Source organism: Eufriesea mexicana, unplaced genomic scaffold (genome assembly GCF_001483705.2).
Source record: "Eufriesea mexicana isolate 0111107269 unplaced genomic scaffold, ASM148370v2 scaffold474474847, whole genome shotgun sequence".
Taxonomy (NCBI): domain Eukaryota; kingdom Metazoa; phylum Arthropoda; class Insecta; order Hymenoptera; family Apidae; genus Eufriesea; species Eufriesea mexicana.
In genome coordinates, this window is record NW_016907894.1 from 295,688 (window position 1) to 311,616 (window position 15,929).

The following is a 15,929-nucleotide window of genomic DNA, read 5'->3' on the forward strand; positions in this document are numbered from 1 at the left end:
TTATACCTGCCACATAATGTATCCTGTACAACATACGCTATTACAGCATTATAGCATCACATACCTTAGTATCGGATATATGCATACGTATAACACGATTTTCATATTTTAAGACCCATTATCCAAAATGTAACTGTATAAATATTTTAAATAACATCAGCGTTACACGACCGAGTTTCCCATCTCCGTACCACCTGTTTAATGACGTTACAAATAAAAACAGAATTCCTCTGGTACAATTGGCCCAACAACATAACCTCAAAACGATAAACTGCGTTCCCGATTCACGTAAAATCTATAACATAAATCTATGAAGCATTTCTGACTCCGGTGCCGTCGATCGATATTCGGACGCGGATGAGCGCGTCGAAAGTGGGGTTGCTCCCACGACGAAGATGACCCACGGTGGTCTTCGCAACGCGTGCATGGCCGTTTTGCGTTTACCCTCAGCAAGAGGCACGCTTACACGCGCACTAGAATAGAAGGTGACCACACAGTGGGGTTAACGCTTTCGCGCCTCCCATGCGCTCCACTGCCTGCTTCCAAGAGAGACCGCTCCTCCGCAGGAGCGTATCTACTCTCTACGATTTACGAGTAGTTATGCAAAAAATATAGCTGTAGTACTAGTAAATTTAAATCGCATCCTCACTGTTCCTCTCTTCTCGTATCTTGGAAAACATCGATATATGAATTATCGATAAGTTAGTAAGTTACCTTACCACGTAACACGAATTCCACCGTGTTTACGTATCTTTCACATTTACCTGTTCCTTACCCGAACAAATCGAAATTATTTGTACATCATATACGTGCCATTTAATAGCGTCTATTTTTATTTATTGCGAGTGTTTATAGAGTTTTAAATATCTTGGTAACGTAGAGAGTTAACCATGGATTTTTTATCGATGATAGGCAACTAAGTATAGTGAACTATGAACTTCGAGGTATTTTAATATTATATTTATACGTGATTATTTTTACTGTAATTACAACGGAGAGGTGTTGTAATAAAATTTGAATGGTTATAAAAAATTTGTTACGGTGGTTGGCGAAGATAGTAACACGGAGGAGATTTAGGTTATGATTATAGCTCTAAAGCAAACAAAACAAACAGATATGAAAAATGGAAAGTTTCACGCAGGCTAGAGGTCTCTGTTTCTCAAAAATATATTTGGGTATTAAATCACGAATCTAATAGGTGGGAAAGTCTGCGTGATAAAATATTTATCGGCATTAAATTATGAACCTAATAGATGAGGAAGTGTGCGTGATAAAATGTTCATGTGGTTCCAAATATGTTCAACGGAATAATGACATCCTTACAGTTTTTATGATGCGATATAAAATTTTGATTAATATGATATTTAATAGCTAGTATGCAAATTAATCGCATATGAATTCCAAATTATTTGAACGAGGACCTCTTATATAAAGAGAATTAATAAATACGATAAAAGTGAGCGTTAACATACTTATTTCTAGAAAACTACTCTTGTTACATGTTTCTGTCCTTTCTTCAACTTTCTCGCGCGTAACAATAGAAGATTGCAGATCAAAAGTTGCATAGTGGTAATTTGCAACCTTATGCCACTCTGCCTTAGAGGTATTTCAATAACGTATTTATATTTAATTCAAATTGAAAAAAAAAATCATAATTTCGAAAAATTCAAAGTACATACACTTAACCTAAATAGTGGTACTTTTACTTTCAAATATGTCACTATTTACAGTTTTACAAGTATTACTATTACTATCCTTAGAAATATTACTATTATAAAAGTATAATATCATGAATAGTTAATTGAATCATAAAGGAAAGCGTGAAGAAGACTACTCGCGTCAAGAATAGGAAATATTCTTTTATAATATTAAAAGAATAGCAGCAACAGTGCCATCTAGCGCCAGCCATCAAAACTACAAAATCACTAGTAGCGTCGCTCGACGTCAAAGGACGGATCGCTAAACGAGAAATAAACATTGTAAGAACAGATGAAATACGATCGTACAAGCGTCCAAAATTCGAGGCTACGCCTGTGTCTGGTTTGGTACGAGAGACGCGATGCTTGTGTGCTTACTTGCAAGAGGGGAAGAGGCCTTAGAGGGGGAAATTGCACGCGAGAGAGGGAGACAGGGCGGTAGAAAGAGAAGACAAAAGAGGGGGAAAACGAAGTTCGTTGCACCCGCTCGCGTTCACTGCACTTTATAGACGCGGATATAGGTTTCGCGGTACCAATTCTGAAGAGCCCTCGAACTCTTCCTCGAGTCTTCGAGACTTTCGATCGGAATAAAAGGATTACCGCTAATTCTAATTTGTCTAATCATCTCGCACGCTGTTACCTTAACCGTAATTTTATTATTGACACAACAAATATTTTTGTTGCGATTTCTACACGCGTAAACAAAATTCAAGGATGAAAACAAATGATTAAAAATTCTATTAACGCCTGCAATTGCATCTCTATCTACGCATCTTCAATGTACGAATAAAAAATACGAATTTAAAACGATTTTCAAGCGGTTAAACATTCTAGTGCAAAACAAAAATACATTGTATAAATTACGTTACTAAATTTTTTAATAAACGCAGCTAAGTTTGGGGTTATAAGTTGTAATTGTTGTTAATAGTAATTTAAACAAATTTTGGAGCGTTGTTAGTTAACTATTTAGTTGTAATTACTTTAATTTTATCACTTCTGGTCACTTTTTAATTTTTATAACTAGGATTCTTCGAGAAACAATTACTGTAGTAACACGCTCTCGATGTCGTATAAAAATTCCCTAGATTGTATTTTTGTTAGTAAAATATGTAAATAATGCATCCTAATGTGTCAGGAATTCGAAAATATGATTCAGGTCATGGCACTTATTTTACTGTTATTTTCTCATGCATTCTTTTTTTCCAGGCAGAATGTAACAGGTGGTTACTGGCCGTATTGACTTTCGTTTTCAGTATTCGTGGACCCGCCAATAATCAGATAACGTTCGCTTTAACAATTACCCGTGCAAAATGATACTATAAATTTTCTAGTGTACTTGAAACAATCATAAACGTCACCTATGAATAGTATCCTACCGATCTAATATTAAATGCAAGCCTGGTTCGTTTTCGAAATAGTAGTGACCAAATGTAAACCTAACCTTAATGATTTCAGAAATCACGTTAAAAAATCCTCGTAAAACAAAATTCTTTCCTAACACGGAAATAGATGCACAAAATATTTTATCGTCTGATCATTAATACTGTATAATAGCAGAAAATAAATAAAAAAAATTAACATAACCTATAATTCACTTCCAACCTCAAATATTTCGCCGACGATATTTTCCAAAATTCAGTTCCAAGTACTCAACAACTCATGTTAAGTTCGGTGATATACTTACTTCGTGTCACTAGAATGTTACTATACACTGTCATGGTTGCCAACGTTAAATGTTCCATTTGAAATATTGAAAAAAATTTGTCGGAATAATTGTAAAGAATTTATTAGGAAACGCTGATACAGTGGGGAAACGGACGGCAAACCACGTTGTACTGCACTGATTAAAGGATTCGTATTTCGTTGGGGTGTCATACCTTTCACGCTTTCCTTGGCCTCGCGAAACAGTAATAGACCGTAGAGTTGTTTAGTTGTAGCGATAGCGAAAGCGAAGGAGAAAGCGAAACCGGCCGGCAAACGGTAATTGAAATCTTCTGGCTGAACGAACAAGCGTTAAAACTAGAAAAAGCCGCGTCCCCAGGAAAGAAGGAACATAAACACCACCCCGATACAATCGCTGGCATTAATTTCGATGTTAATTTAACGCAACGAACGGATAAAATAGCGGTATGTGTTGTAATGTTAAGCCTTCCCCCCTTACCAACCGTTTTCACACAGTCGATGCAAAAGAGAATAACGACAGGATTAATATCGATCGCATAATCGAGGTCACGGAGAGAATACTATCGATGTTACGGATTTACGAAAAGTATTGAGGTTATGGAAACGCCTTTTTTAAGCAAACGCATTAAAACTAATCACGAACTGCTTGCACTGAAAGTTGAACGAACCGTGTACTTTCACAGAGAATATAGTAAATTTCGAAGAAACCATAGGACGTTACCGCATTGTACATCACAGGAACGAAAATGTGACACAAAAGCAAAATTAAAATTTTCTTTAAATAACTCCATGCAACTAGCATTTTCCTCGAACCAGTATGGTAATCACTGTCACGAATCAAGATGAAACACGAGCTGTAACTGGTTCCTATATCGGTCACGAGATGGCAACTTTCACAATTAAGATGTCAAAGGAAAGAAAACAATCGATAGAGTTAACGTTGCAATTGTTTCGTAGTTTGTTTTGCTCGCAGAGCGAGGTAAAACACGAAACAAAGGCTTGAAAATTTTCAGTGAACTGTCAAACTGATATAACTCCTTCAAACTTTACGAAACACCTGAAATCGGTACATGGATTTATGTGCCCTAACCTACGCGTAAATTAGACTTTTATACGTAAAGCGTTAATCTACGTACGTTAGACGTATATATCGGAAAAGTTGAGCAGCAGATTGTTACATCTTCACGAAAGTAAGCCTCCAGATCGAGAGGTAGGTTCACGAGGAATCGAGCGGCGTACACCCGCGAAAAAAATCAGCTCTCGCTACGAGAAACCGTTGACACAGGAACCAAGTGGCATGAACACACGTCGCATGCACCGTTCACACTCCACTTGCACTTTTCACCGAGCGTTGCCGCTCGCCGGTCACGACGATCCTTTCTTTCTTCGGCCCCCCTCCCCCGGAGATAGCCGGACGTAGTCGATCGGAGCCGATCGCAGCCAATCGTCCGCGCTTCGCGTCTTTGCCCGAGACACTCGCCACTTGCCACTCACTATCGCAACACGACGATTCCTTTACAACGGGTGGTAAAACGGCAAAGGTCATGAAAGGTCATTCGTCTATCGTGAAGAAAAAGAATCCTTTCGACACGAGAGAACTCGCATTGCGGGTCGCGAAACGAGTGAAGTTCGAGTACGGTTACCGCGGTTGGTAAGCCGGTGACTGGAATCGCGTAACCCTTTTCATCGCTTTCTCCGAAGCAGCTTCTAAAGCCACTACCACGTTTCACGGACGAAAGTTCTATGACCGTGCAAGAACCGCTAGCGTATACACACTCCTCGAACGCGGAGCCTGTTTTCGCGCATTTACGGTTAGACGAAGGACGTCTAACCGACTATGAGTCGCGCGAGTACCGCGAATACCGTCGAGTGCGAACAGAAGTCCAAACGACAAAGACAGATCGTAGTAGAAACGTGAAGATATAGCAAAAGAGAAAGAGAGATGGCAAGAGGGAGAGAGCGGAGTGCAGCAGGTCGACCGGCTTAGGTGGGGTTGCCGCGGTTAATGCGGTGGCTAGAGGGGGGCAAGCAGATAGAAGCGTGCGCGTGTGCGTCCGCGCCTAGATTGGGCTAGGTTAGGTTAGGTTAAACGCTTGCCAGGGGACCTTGCAGCGGCGTCCTACTTCTTCTTTGCGACCGAGCGCGCGCTTTCGTCCTCCGTCTCCTCCTACTGTCCTCTACTACCTCCCTGTTTTATTCGAGGTTGTTGCTGCTGTTATGGTCCTATTCAAACATTGTCGTTTGCGTGCGCGATTAAGACGCGATATTTCCACTTAAAATAGAATTTTTCCTACATTCTTCCTCCATACGTCCAAACAGCGTAAAATTAAAAATTAATAACAGCCCTGCGTGGAAACTTCTAGTTCCTCGGGTACATCTCCTCCGGATATATTCATCGGTACTGCGAATGCTAATGAATTTGTAATCCTTACGATGCGAAAAGAGGAAACGTCTTGATAAATTTATGGAAAAAATTTTCCTCGTAGTCGCGTTCCTTAATAGCTGTAATTATTACGATAATACTAGTACCTCTCGTTGATGTACACGGGAGACGGATTATACGCAACACGAGGAAAAATAAATCGTCAGAGTCGGTTGCACTCGTTCGCCAAAGTCAGCAACCTGGCTGTACCCGTAAGGAAGTAGCAGACTGTACATATAGATGAAATATAATAAACCGGACGATAACATTCCAATATGGCCGCAATATTTAATAAGATTTCGAATAAACAAACTGTCATATTTCCACCTATTTTGTGATTTATAAGATAAATAAATAATACATGCATGGATATAAAAGATACATGTACAAAACAGATGTATATTTTAAAATTGTAAATTGGAGCAATAATAACACGGTACAAGCCGACGTAAGCAACACATAGTCCGCGGAAAGACACGCCGGAAAGGTCGACTTCGCGACGCTAGTGGGGGAAGAATACGAAGAAGGAAACCTCTGCACTGTCGAAGTCGCTATTATTATTGACATCGAATGGTTACGAGGGAGACTCTTCTTTCTCGCTCTCGAGCATATCGGAAAGACTTTCACGCCGGAAAAAAAAAAAAGGGGGAAAAGAACAATTTCGACCTTCATCGTGGAACCGCGCTTCGGTCGGTCCATTTTACAACATTGAGGTTAGGGAAGGTAAAATAATAAAGAGAGACAATTCAAGTTTAGCCTACTTTCGGTTCTTCTCTTCGTTCTCTAAGAATTCTATCCAAATATTAGGAAGGCTAAAAACCGATACAAGTTTTTGTTATAAATATTCCTACTATCCATTTAAAAACATATAAACATAGGCTTGCCAGCTTTATACACCAGACTATAGCAAAACCCAAAGCTATACGTATATATATAATCTCAAACAGATTTTTTCAGGATATACCGCTACTATTCGTGCTGCTCGTTTAACTGTCGCACTCCCCGCTTGTGTCGCGATAGTTAACCGGGTATTATCTCGAGGAGAAAGATTTATAGTAAATAAAATAGGAGAAAGTTCCGAGAACTGGTCGGGATAAAGGCGTGACAGTTAAGCGGGCAAAATCCGATGCGACAATTAAGCGAGCACCGATGTACAATTACGAAGCAACGATCGTAAAATCGTGATGCGAGTTTCTATCGGTTGGCACGTCGTATCCAATTTTAGTAAATTGACATCACCCAATGTACCAGGAATTTCCGGAAGACACCACGGAGGAAGCAGAGGATACCGAGATGGCGAGGAAACGAAGGAGGAAACCTCGATGCCAGTGAGACTCGCGCTATTATTATTGACATCGAACGGTTACGAGAAAACGTGCTCTCCCGCCCCGCTTACGTTCCTCTCGACCTAATTCGCGGACGCTGACGATCGGAGGAGCGTTCTCGCCTGCTCGAGGTGTCCCTGAGCGCCAAGGACGTTCTCGAACGCGTTGGTGAACCGCGCGCGTGGAGGTTACGCGAAACTTTCCTCGAAACCAAGTCGAGCCTGAGTCTCTCCTTCCCTCGGAAGGATCTCGTGCCCTTAAAAGAACACTGGCCAACCGTCTTACCTTTCGTGGCTAATCAGTCGCCATTTTGGATTGGAATAGGAGGAAGGAACAAAAGACTACGAGAGGTTGGATGTGCCAGGAAATTATTTCGAATTGTTTTTAAATTGCGATCGGAGACTGTAAGGATAATCGACTGAGAGAGAAGTATATATAGAGGGCTCTGGCGTATGAATTTTTTAACGCCGAGTGAGTCGAGCGGTTGGTCGAAGAAACTGCCGCGAGATGGCCGGTCGAAAAGGACGCTGCGACTCGAATTTCGGGAGATAGGCTGGCAAGGTTAGGTGCATTTGCCAGAAACCAGCCGGTCATCTTGTCCCTGACCGCGAAGGCCTTTCTCGAGCGCTGCTGCATCGGTCAAAGGTCGAATTAGATTAAGCCAGGTCTAGACTAGTCCAAAGTTCCGTTATCGCCCACGTCAATAGCTGTCGTACGATTTCGGTCGAATTTTCGTGTTTTTCTTGTCGATCCGAGCAAACAAGAGCAAAAAATTCGACTCGCCTCCGCGGTGCGCGATAAACCAACAGATACAGGTTAGAAAAAATATCCGGCCGCCCGTAGTATCGTCGACCGTCGAGTTTCCGAAATACGCCGCAACGTCGCGCGCGGCGACACTGTACTATCAATGCTACGCCGTTAAGACCACTCGGGCATCGCAGCTACCTTCGCGTAAAAAGCGACGGTTAATTTCGCGTAAACGATCGATTCTTCAAATTCCATGGCGAAGAAAAAAGAATGGCCTCGGCTTAGAGGCAACTGGCTACAAGAAATGCCACGCTGGTACAGCGTATACGCGAGGCGCGTTAATCCAGTAACGAAATTAAAACGTGTCGCCACAGTCGCGCGATAATGAGGTGAACGTACTTGTGCGTGCCTTTGAAAATATCAGCGAACAGATAACGATCGTAGAGGGGTCATTAATGTTTTCGGTCGTTGAAATTGCAAAATGCAGTGCTCGGCGCGCGGGTACAGCGGTGTTTAATTTAAGAGGATGAACGGTAATAAAAATCGCTCTGGCCGCGTTGGAATTCCCGAAACCAGTCACGTGTCCCGTTGGAGGACCATGATGCAAATGGTTCCTCGGACGAACCTTGCACGCCCAAGGACGTGCAGACAGACCGAGACGAAGATAGCCGTGAAACTCGTGCCCGGTTCTGCGCCTTTTCCACATAAGATCACGCGGCGTTCTACGAGAAACGACGATATATCACGAGGTGGAATGACGAAAGGAGGACGGTCGATTCTCGGCCCGAGGTCGCTCGTAGGTCAAATCGCCGTCGCGGAGCCGACCCTGGTCGACTGTTTGTGCACCAAAGATGGTCGGATCGTCGCCGATCGTTCTCTCGCTCTGTCCAACCGACCGATTTTCGACACTCTACCATTTCACCGGGTCATCCTGTGAACTATGCCGGCTCTTTCCACCTCTTTCCACCTATTTCTCGCGATCCACGCCACTGGCATGGATCGAACCGACCATTAAAGAATCATGAAATTTCGTTTGGACACGTCGTTGGGAATTTAAAAATGGTTACAATTTTTCAGTGGATTATGCGAATGTTAGAACAGGTATATGTTATTTTGGTACATTGTTAAATTTATTTTTAGCCGGTGAACCTCGTTTACGTAATACCGTGTTCAGCTGAGGAGGAATTAGCGAATTAGAAATTACCCAATTAAATAACGCTGAAACGAAAGAAGCTGACATTGAGAAGGAGAAAATAGATACACGTCCTTGGTGATATCAGATTTGCGAATAGATTTACGTGTAATGGCTGATGTTATGGTACGTGTGGAAGGTTTAAGGTAAAATATAGTAGAGAATGTTTTACGAGAGACCCAGAGGTATTTACACGTATCGGTATTTTGGATCGTGACCCAACCGATAACGATTCTCAGCATCGATAACGGACTGTTCGTGTCCTTGGTTCTCAACACTGGAGCGCTCTTCGACTTTTAGATTAGCCTACAATGTACCCTCCTGTTTTGAAAAAGGAGAGAAAGGAAAAAGAAAAACTGAAAAAAATAAAAATCCCATCGAACCAAAATAATAATAATAAAAAAAAAGGGAATACATTTTATGCAATCTCTATTTCTTCGGCGTGAGGAAAATAAGAAAAAGAATCAACAAATGTGCGTAAAATGAAATTCCAGTAGATACGAATTATCTGTTTATAAAAACAAAAGTACTTTTATCAATGGGCCGGCTGCAACATAAAAAACAAAGAGACGAAAAGGATGAGAGCATACAACTGGAGGGGGTAAGACGTCGAAGAAGAGTTTAAAACGAAGACAGATGTTGAAGAATTATCTGCATTATCTGCACGTGCGTCGGGGAAATGATAAAGATGTAGGATTTCATTGGTCAACGCGGGATGGTAGACCGTGGTGTACATAGAAAGACGTTCCTCCGTGTCTTTCACGCGTTCTCCAATTCGCTCACCTACGTAGCCTCCGCCGCTCTACCGAGTATACGTACAGTGTACTCTTACGTTCATGCTTGTAAGTGCGATAACGAATCTCGCTGGTAATTGCGAGATTTTCTCGTGAATTTAGATGTATTAACCGTTCGTCTCGAGGATTTCGATTAAAAATTCTTCGTTTAATTAAAAAAAACGATCGAAATATTAATTTTTATAATGACCTCGAAACGAAATTGCAGGAACACAGTCTCGTACTCTCCTTCCTGCAGCAACAGGCTCGCGATCGAATCGCATTGCCGCAGAAAAATTAACGAGACCTTCCTAACTGTAATCATGTAATAGCTATTTTGTGCACGTAAAAAATTATGTAACTATCATGTCGCTCATTACGCAGCGTTAATTTTCATTCTGCCGTTGGGAATTGAAAATTCGTATCTGTATGCATGGTAGAAAATTATCGCAGAAATATCGAATCGATCGATTATCGTGGAATCGAACGCGGGTATCGATATTTCGTCGAGAGGTGACGCGCGACCTTGAGGCGTGACCTTGAAACTACAGGCCTGAAGAAGAAACCGTGGAAACCCGAGCCATCGAGTTTCTCCGCGGTGCTATAGTTTCTGTTGCTCTACACCGAGAGAAAACGACGAGAGTTTCGAGTGATCCGAGAGTGTGGATCAATGCGTCGTTCCTACACCAGAGGTCGCGCCGAAGGTCTTCGTGGTGTTGCCGCGCTCGCTAAACATCATAATCTCGAACGTTTCCATTCCGATCGAGCAGTCCATGTTTATCGACTCGATTGAGTAAGCTTCGACCATAAACGATCACTTTACCATAAAATTCTTGACTTAGAAACCCCAAAAAGCAGGATATTTAAACTTCCAATCCAAAAACTTCTCAAAATCTCCATTAAATTTTCGAAGGAGGAATAAAAGATGTTCCAGTGATAATAGTCGTAATGTCTATTCGAGGAATACGAAAGAAAAACGGAATAATCCGATAGATAAGGAAAGAGAATCTTATCACTTCCGGTACCAGATTCGTCCTCGAATTCTTTATTGAGAACGCAATTGTTTGGACCGAGTGAAAACGACTCACCGTGGCGCGGGTTTGAGTCCGAGGGCAAGCAGTACGTCGATGCCCGCCATCTTTTGCTCCTGGTTCACTTGATTGCCACTCTTGGCACGTTGTTGGTATTGGTGGTGGTGGTGCTGCTGCTGCTGCCGCCTTTCCGCGGCCGGCTGATGGTGCTGCTGCTTACTGTCAGGCAGACCGTTGTTGCCGATCACTTTCTGGCCGGTTAGCATTTTAGCATGGGTGACCTTGAGTAGGGAGCGCTTCGCGTCCTCGACCAGCATCTTGGTGACCGGCTGCACGTTCACCGGCACGCCGATCGTCGGTACAGCACCACGACGCAGCCTACTGCGCACGGGAAGACCGAGCACAAGGTGCTCCATATCCTTCTCGTAAGAATCGTTCGTAAAGTGGAGGGAGCATATACGAGCAGTTTGTATGTTGAACGGTATCTCGCCGTTCGAGAGGGGCACGCGACCGCACGCGCGCACCCATCGTGAACGCACTTCCGGTATCTGGGGGAATCGATGGTAGCGGATACGACGACCGCGGGTTCGACGATGACTGTTGCGGCACGTAGCCACGGCGCACTGCGGCATCCTAACCTCTTAATCCGTTGTCTCCTTCGTATCGAGTGGTACACGCACACACGGTCTCACGCACACTGAAGTAACGTGCGATAACGTCTCTACGACATCCTCGGTGATACTGTTAGAGATTTGATCGTAGTCGGCAATCCATCTCCGCAACGTCACACGATTCGCGCACCAACGTTGTTCATAATTGACGAGACACGAAACTGTATTCTTTGGATGAATAAGTGGGCGTTTGGTAGCGATCCTTTGTTTCTGGCGATCGATGTACGCGTCGGTAAGCAGTCTTCCGGTCGGAACAGATGTGTCTCGACCCACACGATAGTTTCTCTCTTCGTCTTCTCCTTCGCAGTAAATAATTCTCGAAACGATGCTCGGTCGACGAAGGTCGTAGCACGAGCTTCGTTTGCTTTGGTAGCGAACGCGTGACTAGATGCGTTTTGCCGGCTGGGTCGGTCGTTTGCCAGCAATCAGTGACACTTCGATACTCAAAACAGACGCACGTGGGTGTGCAAGGATCCACGCACGTACACGGACACACACTAGCACAGGAAAGCGCGGCAAAAATGGAAACGTAACGGTCAAATCGTTTGATCGCTTTCCGTTGGATCCGTTGGATCTTTCTTCTTCGGTATCTTCGATGCGAAATGACACGTGTGCGACGCGAGAGGAAAAAGGAAAGTGTTCCGAAAGGACGACGGTCGCACGGAGAGAAGAGTTTCGAGCGTAAATGTTCGTAACGATGTAGCGGACGTGAGAATCGACAATGAGATGGTCGCGCAACGGAAGCACTCTTGCGTACTCTGGATGACCGCGGGAGGTCGAAAGGGCATCGGTACCGCCCTGCGTGCGACGCCCTGCGAACTGTGGCTAGCGACGTAGAAGGGGACCGGAGACGAAAGAGCGAAAGAGACGAGGAGAGAAGAGACGGCTGGAGGGGGAAAGGGAGCACAGACGGCGGAGTACCGAAAAACGATGTGTGCGTAGGCCTGCCGGCAGACGCCACCACTTCCTCGCGACTCAAATTCAAAACGTCACACGCACACGCGGTCGCGCGCCTCGTATAAATCGACCGTCCACCACACAAGGGTGGGGGTTGTAAATTAGAGAAAGAGCAACAGCAACAAGACGGCGATTGGAAACGCGCGTGTCGCATACGTCTTTTTCCGCGACACGTGCGAGAGACGGGTCCGCGCTGTCGGCGAAAGGTGTCGCCTCGTGTACCTTTCTCCGTTCGTGACGATCAGCGCTGCGTGATCGTGACGTTGATTGGTGGGCGGACCGTCAAGATGGCGACGGATGACGGTAGCTGAGCGACGATCGTCGACGAGTGTACACGAAAATCGCCGAACTCGTGTACGTACGACTCGTGGTAGTCACGAGAGAGCACCAAGGGGCAGCCGCGTCTTCTCGTAACCGATGACGAACGGAAGAACGGAAACGGACCGTTGTAGCTCCCGGGAGGATGCTCGCACGTTGGAAAAGGAATAAAACTACCGATGTGTACACGCGATCGTAATAAAGAACCGTGTATATATCACGCGTGACAGACAGCGTGCTAACTACTGCACGCGCGCTGCTTCTCCTCCGGACTGGCCGATCGGGTCCGGCCGTGGAACAAGAGACAGCCAGTGGCAGCTGCGTGTGCCTCCTCGTGTCTGCGTGAAACCGGTGAACCAATGATCGTGCTCCGGTGCCGACGCGGCAGGGATGACGAGTACCGTGGAGGGGGCAGGGTTGGAAAGGAAGAGAGACCAGGGAGACAGGGAAAAAGAGGGAGGAGGTCACCGCTACCGACTAGGGTCCTTCAGGGGTTCGCCACCCCTCGAACCACGCGGTCCTCCTTGCCTCTGTTATCCGGTATAACCAACCGCTACCGATCTCCTCTCTCCTCACCACCCCTCGCGCTAGACCCTTCTCCTTCAGTCACGTTGCGCTTCCTCGACCTGGTCCTCACAGGGGCGTTAGGTTACGCGCTCTTTTTCTCTTCATCCCCACGAATGCTTCGCTTTGTCTGCGAACACGCTGAACCCGCTGCCGCTGCTGCTGCTGCCGCTGCCGCCACTATTGTGCATCGGGCAAACACGCGTTAAGAGAATTGTCACAGATCTTGCTTTTCTATGTACTTCCACAATATATATACGTCGAATTCGTGTCTCACTGGATGCTCGTCATCGAAGAAGTATACGTGTCCTTTTCTAGCGGGTTTATACGTCTATGTAGGAACGTTGGATCTCGCTGCTGAGAACCACCACGGAAAATTGCATAACGTTTCGCTCCGTTACGAAAGGGCTTTGACGAGACGTAGAGCGTCCTATAGGAGAGCGTTTCTAAAAATAGTCGAAACGGAGAAGTTCGATTGCAGTAAGGAGCACTCGCGATGGAACCGTCGATCGAACTCTCCGAATATCTAATCGTTTCTCCGAAGGCGTCATACGTGGCTATGCATTCCTTTTACTTTAAATAGTATACTTTTGAAAATGTAAATATTCCATAACCTCCAGGCTTTGATTAACTAATTCAACGACCGCCCGACTAGAATACATCGAGGTGGTTCCTAACCTCAACTCGAGCGTGCCCTGTGCACGTGCCTTTCGTACGTTCGTTCTCCCTACAGGCATATTTCACGCATGGAAATTATCGCACATTGTACGTTCGCCTTTATCCCCGGCAATGGCGCCCGGAATTAATTGTAACGAAAAAATATGCAAGTTAAGACCGGGATGAATGGAGATTGCGTAGATTCCTGCAAACGAAGGAATTCGATGGATTTAACGCCTTGGCGAACAAGGCGGAAGACGCCATTTCGTAGCCAAATGAAAGTAACGGAGAACAAAGAGTTCCGCCTCCTGTGCGTTACGGAATTTAATTTTCCGTGACCAAATGTAATCGGAATTGAAAATAGTTTAAAGCACCACCAGCCCACAAATTTCCACTACACTTTATATGCATATTACAAAGCTAATTTCATCCTGTTTCGAATTTTTCCGTACATAACCTATAAATTTTTCTCGTACAGAAGAATATAAGTGTAAATCTTCTATAATATAATTAAACAGAAATATAATTTTACGATGAAATAAAATATTGCTATGGAATATAAAATACAGAATATAGTAATTATATAGTTTACGATATTTTGCAATAATAAAATTTACAACGAAATTTGAAGTAAGGTATTTTACGATACTTAAATAAAAACGAATTTTATTTTATTTAATAACAACATTTTTTTCAATTATTTATGAATTTTTAATAATTATAATTTCGAAAACTTTCGAGTAGAAAATAAATCGGATATCCACTTTTCGGAAAAAGGAGGAAATATCCAAAACTGTATTGTGTTTATACGAGATGGCGGTATTGTTCAAATATGCTTCCGGAAGTAAGGGTTCTAGAGGATGCGCAGGGCGTACGGGGTTCCTATGCGCCAAAGGACATCGATATAGTTGCTCTACGCACCAACTATCGCTGTTGCGACGAAATTCTGTTGCGTATCGTCGGAGGCACTACTATTTCTCTCCTGTTCCCGCTAATCAGGTTCTCATGGCATCTTATGTGGCACAAAGGAAGGAGAACTTGACCCCGTTCGATCGTAACCGAACCGAAACTGTATTGCACTGCACGATCAATAAGTCCGGTTAATTGTCTGGATACAAGAAAATTCTGCGAACCGACCGGCACGGGATCGGTGTCCTCTATTAAATCATCCGGATCGATCGTGATCGATCGGCGAGAAAAAGACAAAGGAAAAAGGGGGAAAAGAAAGGGAAACGCGGTCGTTGAACAAAGTTAGAGCCCAAGCGTTGCCTGTAACGATTCTAGGACAGTTTCGAAGGTGTATTTGTCCAAGAAGATCGGAGGGTCAGCCTCCTGCTTGAAGGAAAAAGCGACCAAAAAGGGGAGGAGATCTGGCATTGAGCGAGGAATCAACGGGGATGTTGGCACACGGCATCCCTCGCCTCTGCAACACCTTAAATACTTCCAAGGCTTCGTTTCTCCGGAAATTACTTAGATTGTTGCCGTTATATTTTAGTATCGTTTACCAACGTACGCCCTAAATAAATGGGGGCAATGGAGGATCGGAAAAATTGATTTCCCAGAAAATTTCTCCTCCACCAAATCATCCTTCACGCATGCTTCTAGTGGAATTTCTTATTTTTTTTTTTATGGAGATTGTAGATTAAAAGAGAGTATCAGGGGCGGTAATTAAGGGCGATCTTCCGGTGTTACGGCGTTTGAAATTTTGATACAGGCGGATTAAAACTGGAATCACTATATCGAGATTCGTTAATCCTTTCGATGTTTCTGACTCGACATATTCGTATATTCGTAATGAAAAAGTGAGTTTTCCATTCAACGACGAGTATATTCGTCAGAAGGAACAAATAATTTGCTTTCGCTATTTGAAGACGAAATTAAGACGTATTCGT

At 44.0% G+C, this 15,929-nt stretch overlaps 1 protein-coding gene across 2 annotated transcripts in view; it reads right to left on the reverse strand.

Moving 5' to 3' along the window:
- LOC108555350 (uncharacterized) overlaps nucleotides 1-15,929 on the reverse strand; it is a 42,699-nt gene that overhangs the window by 5,708 nt on the left and 21,062 nt on the right. The window contains exon 1 of one of the 2 annotated variants that reach the window (XM_017910971.1): nucleotides 10,928-11,629. The exons of the other annotated variant lie outside the window; for it this stretch is intronic. Coding sequence (XP_017766460.1) covers nucleotides 10,928-11,502 — 575 coding nt within the window. The 5' untranslated portion in view covers nucleotides 11,503-11,629. Of the gene's footprint in view, nucleotides 1-10,927; nucleotides 11,630-15,929 lie in introns of those variants that run through there. 2 annotated transcript variants of the gene reach the window in all.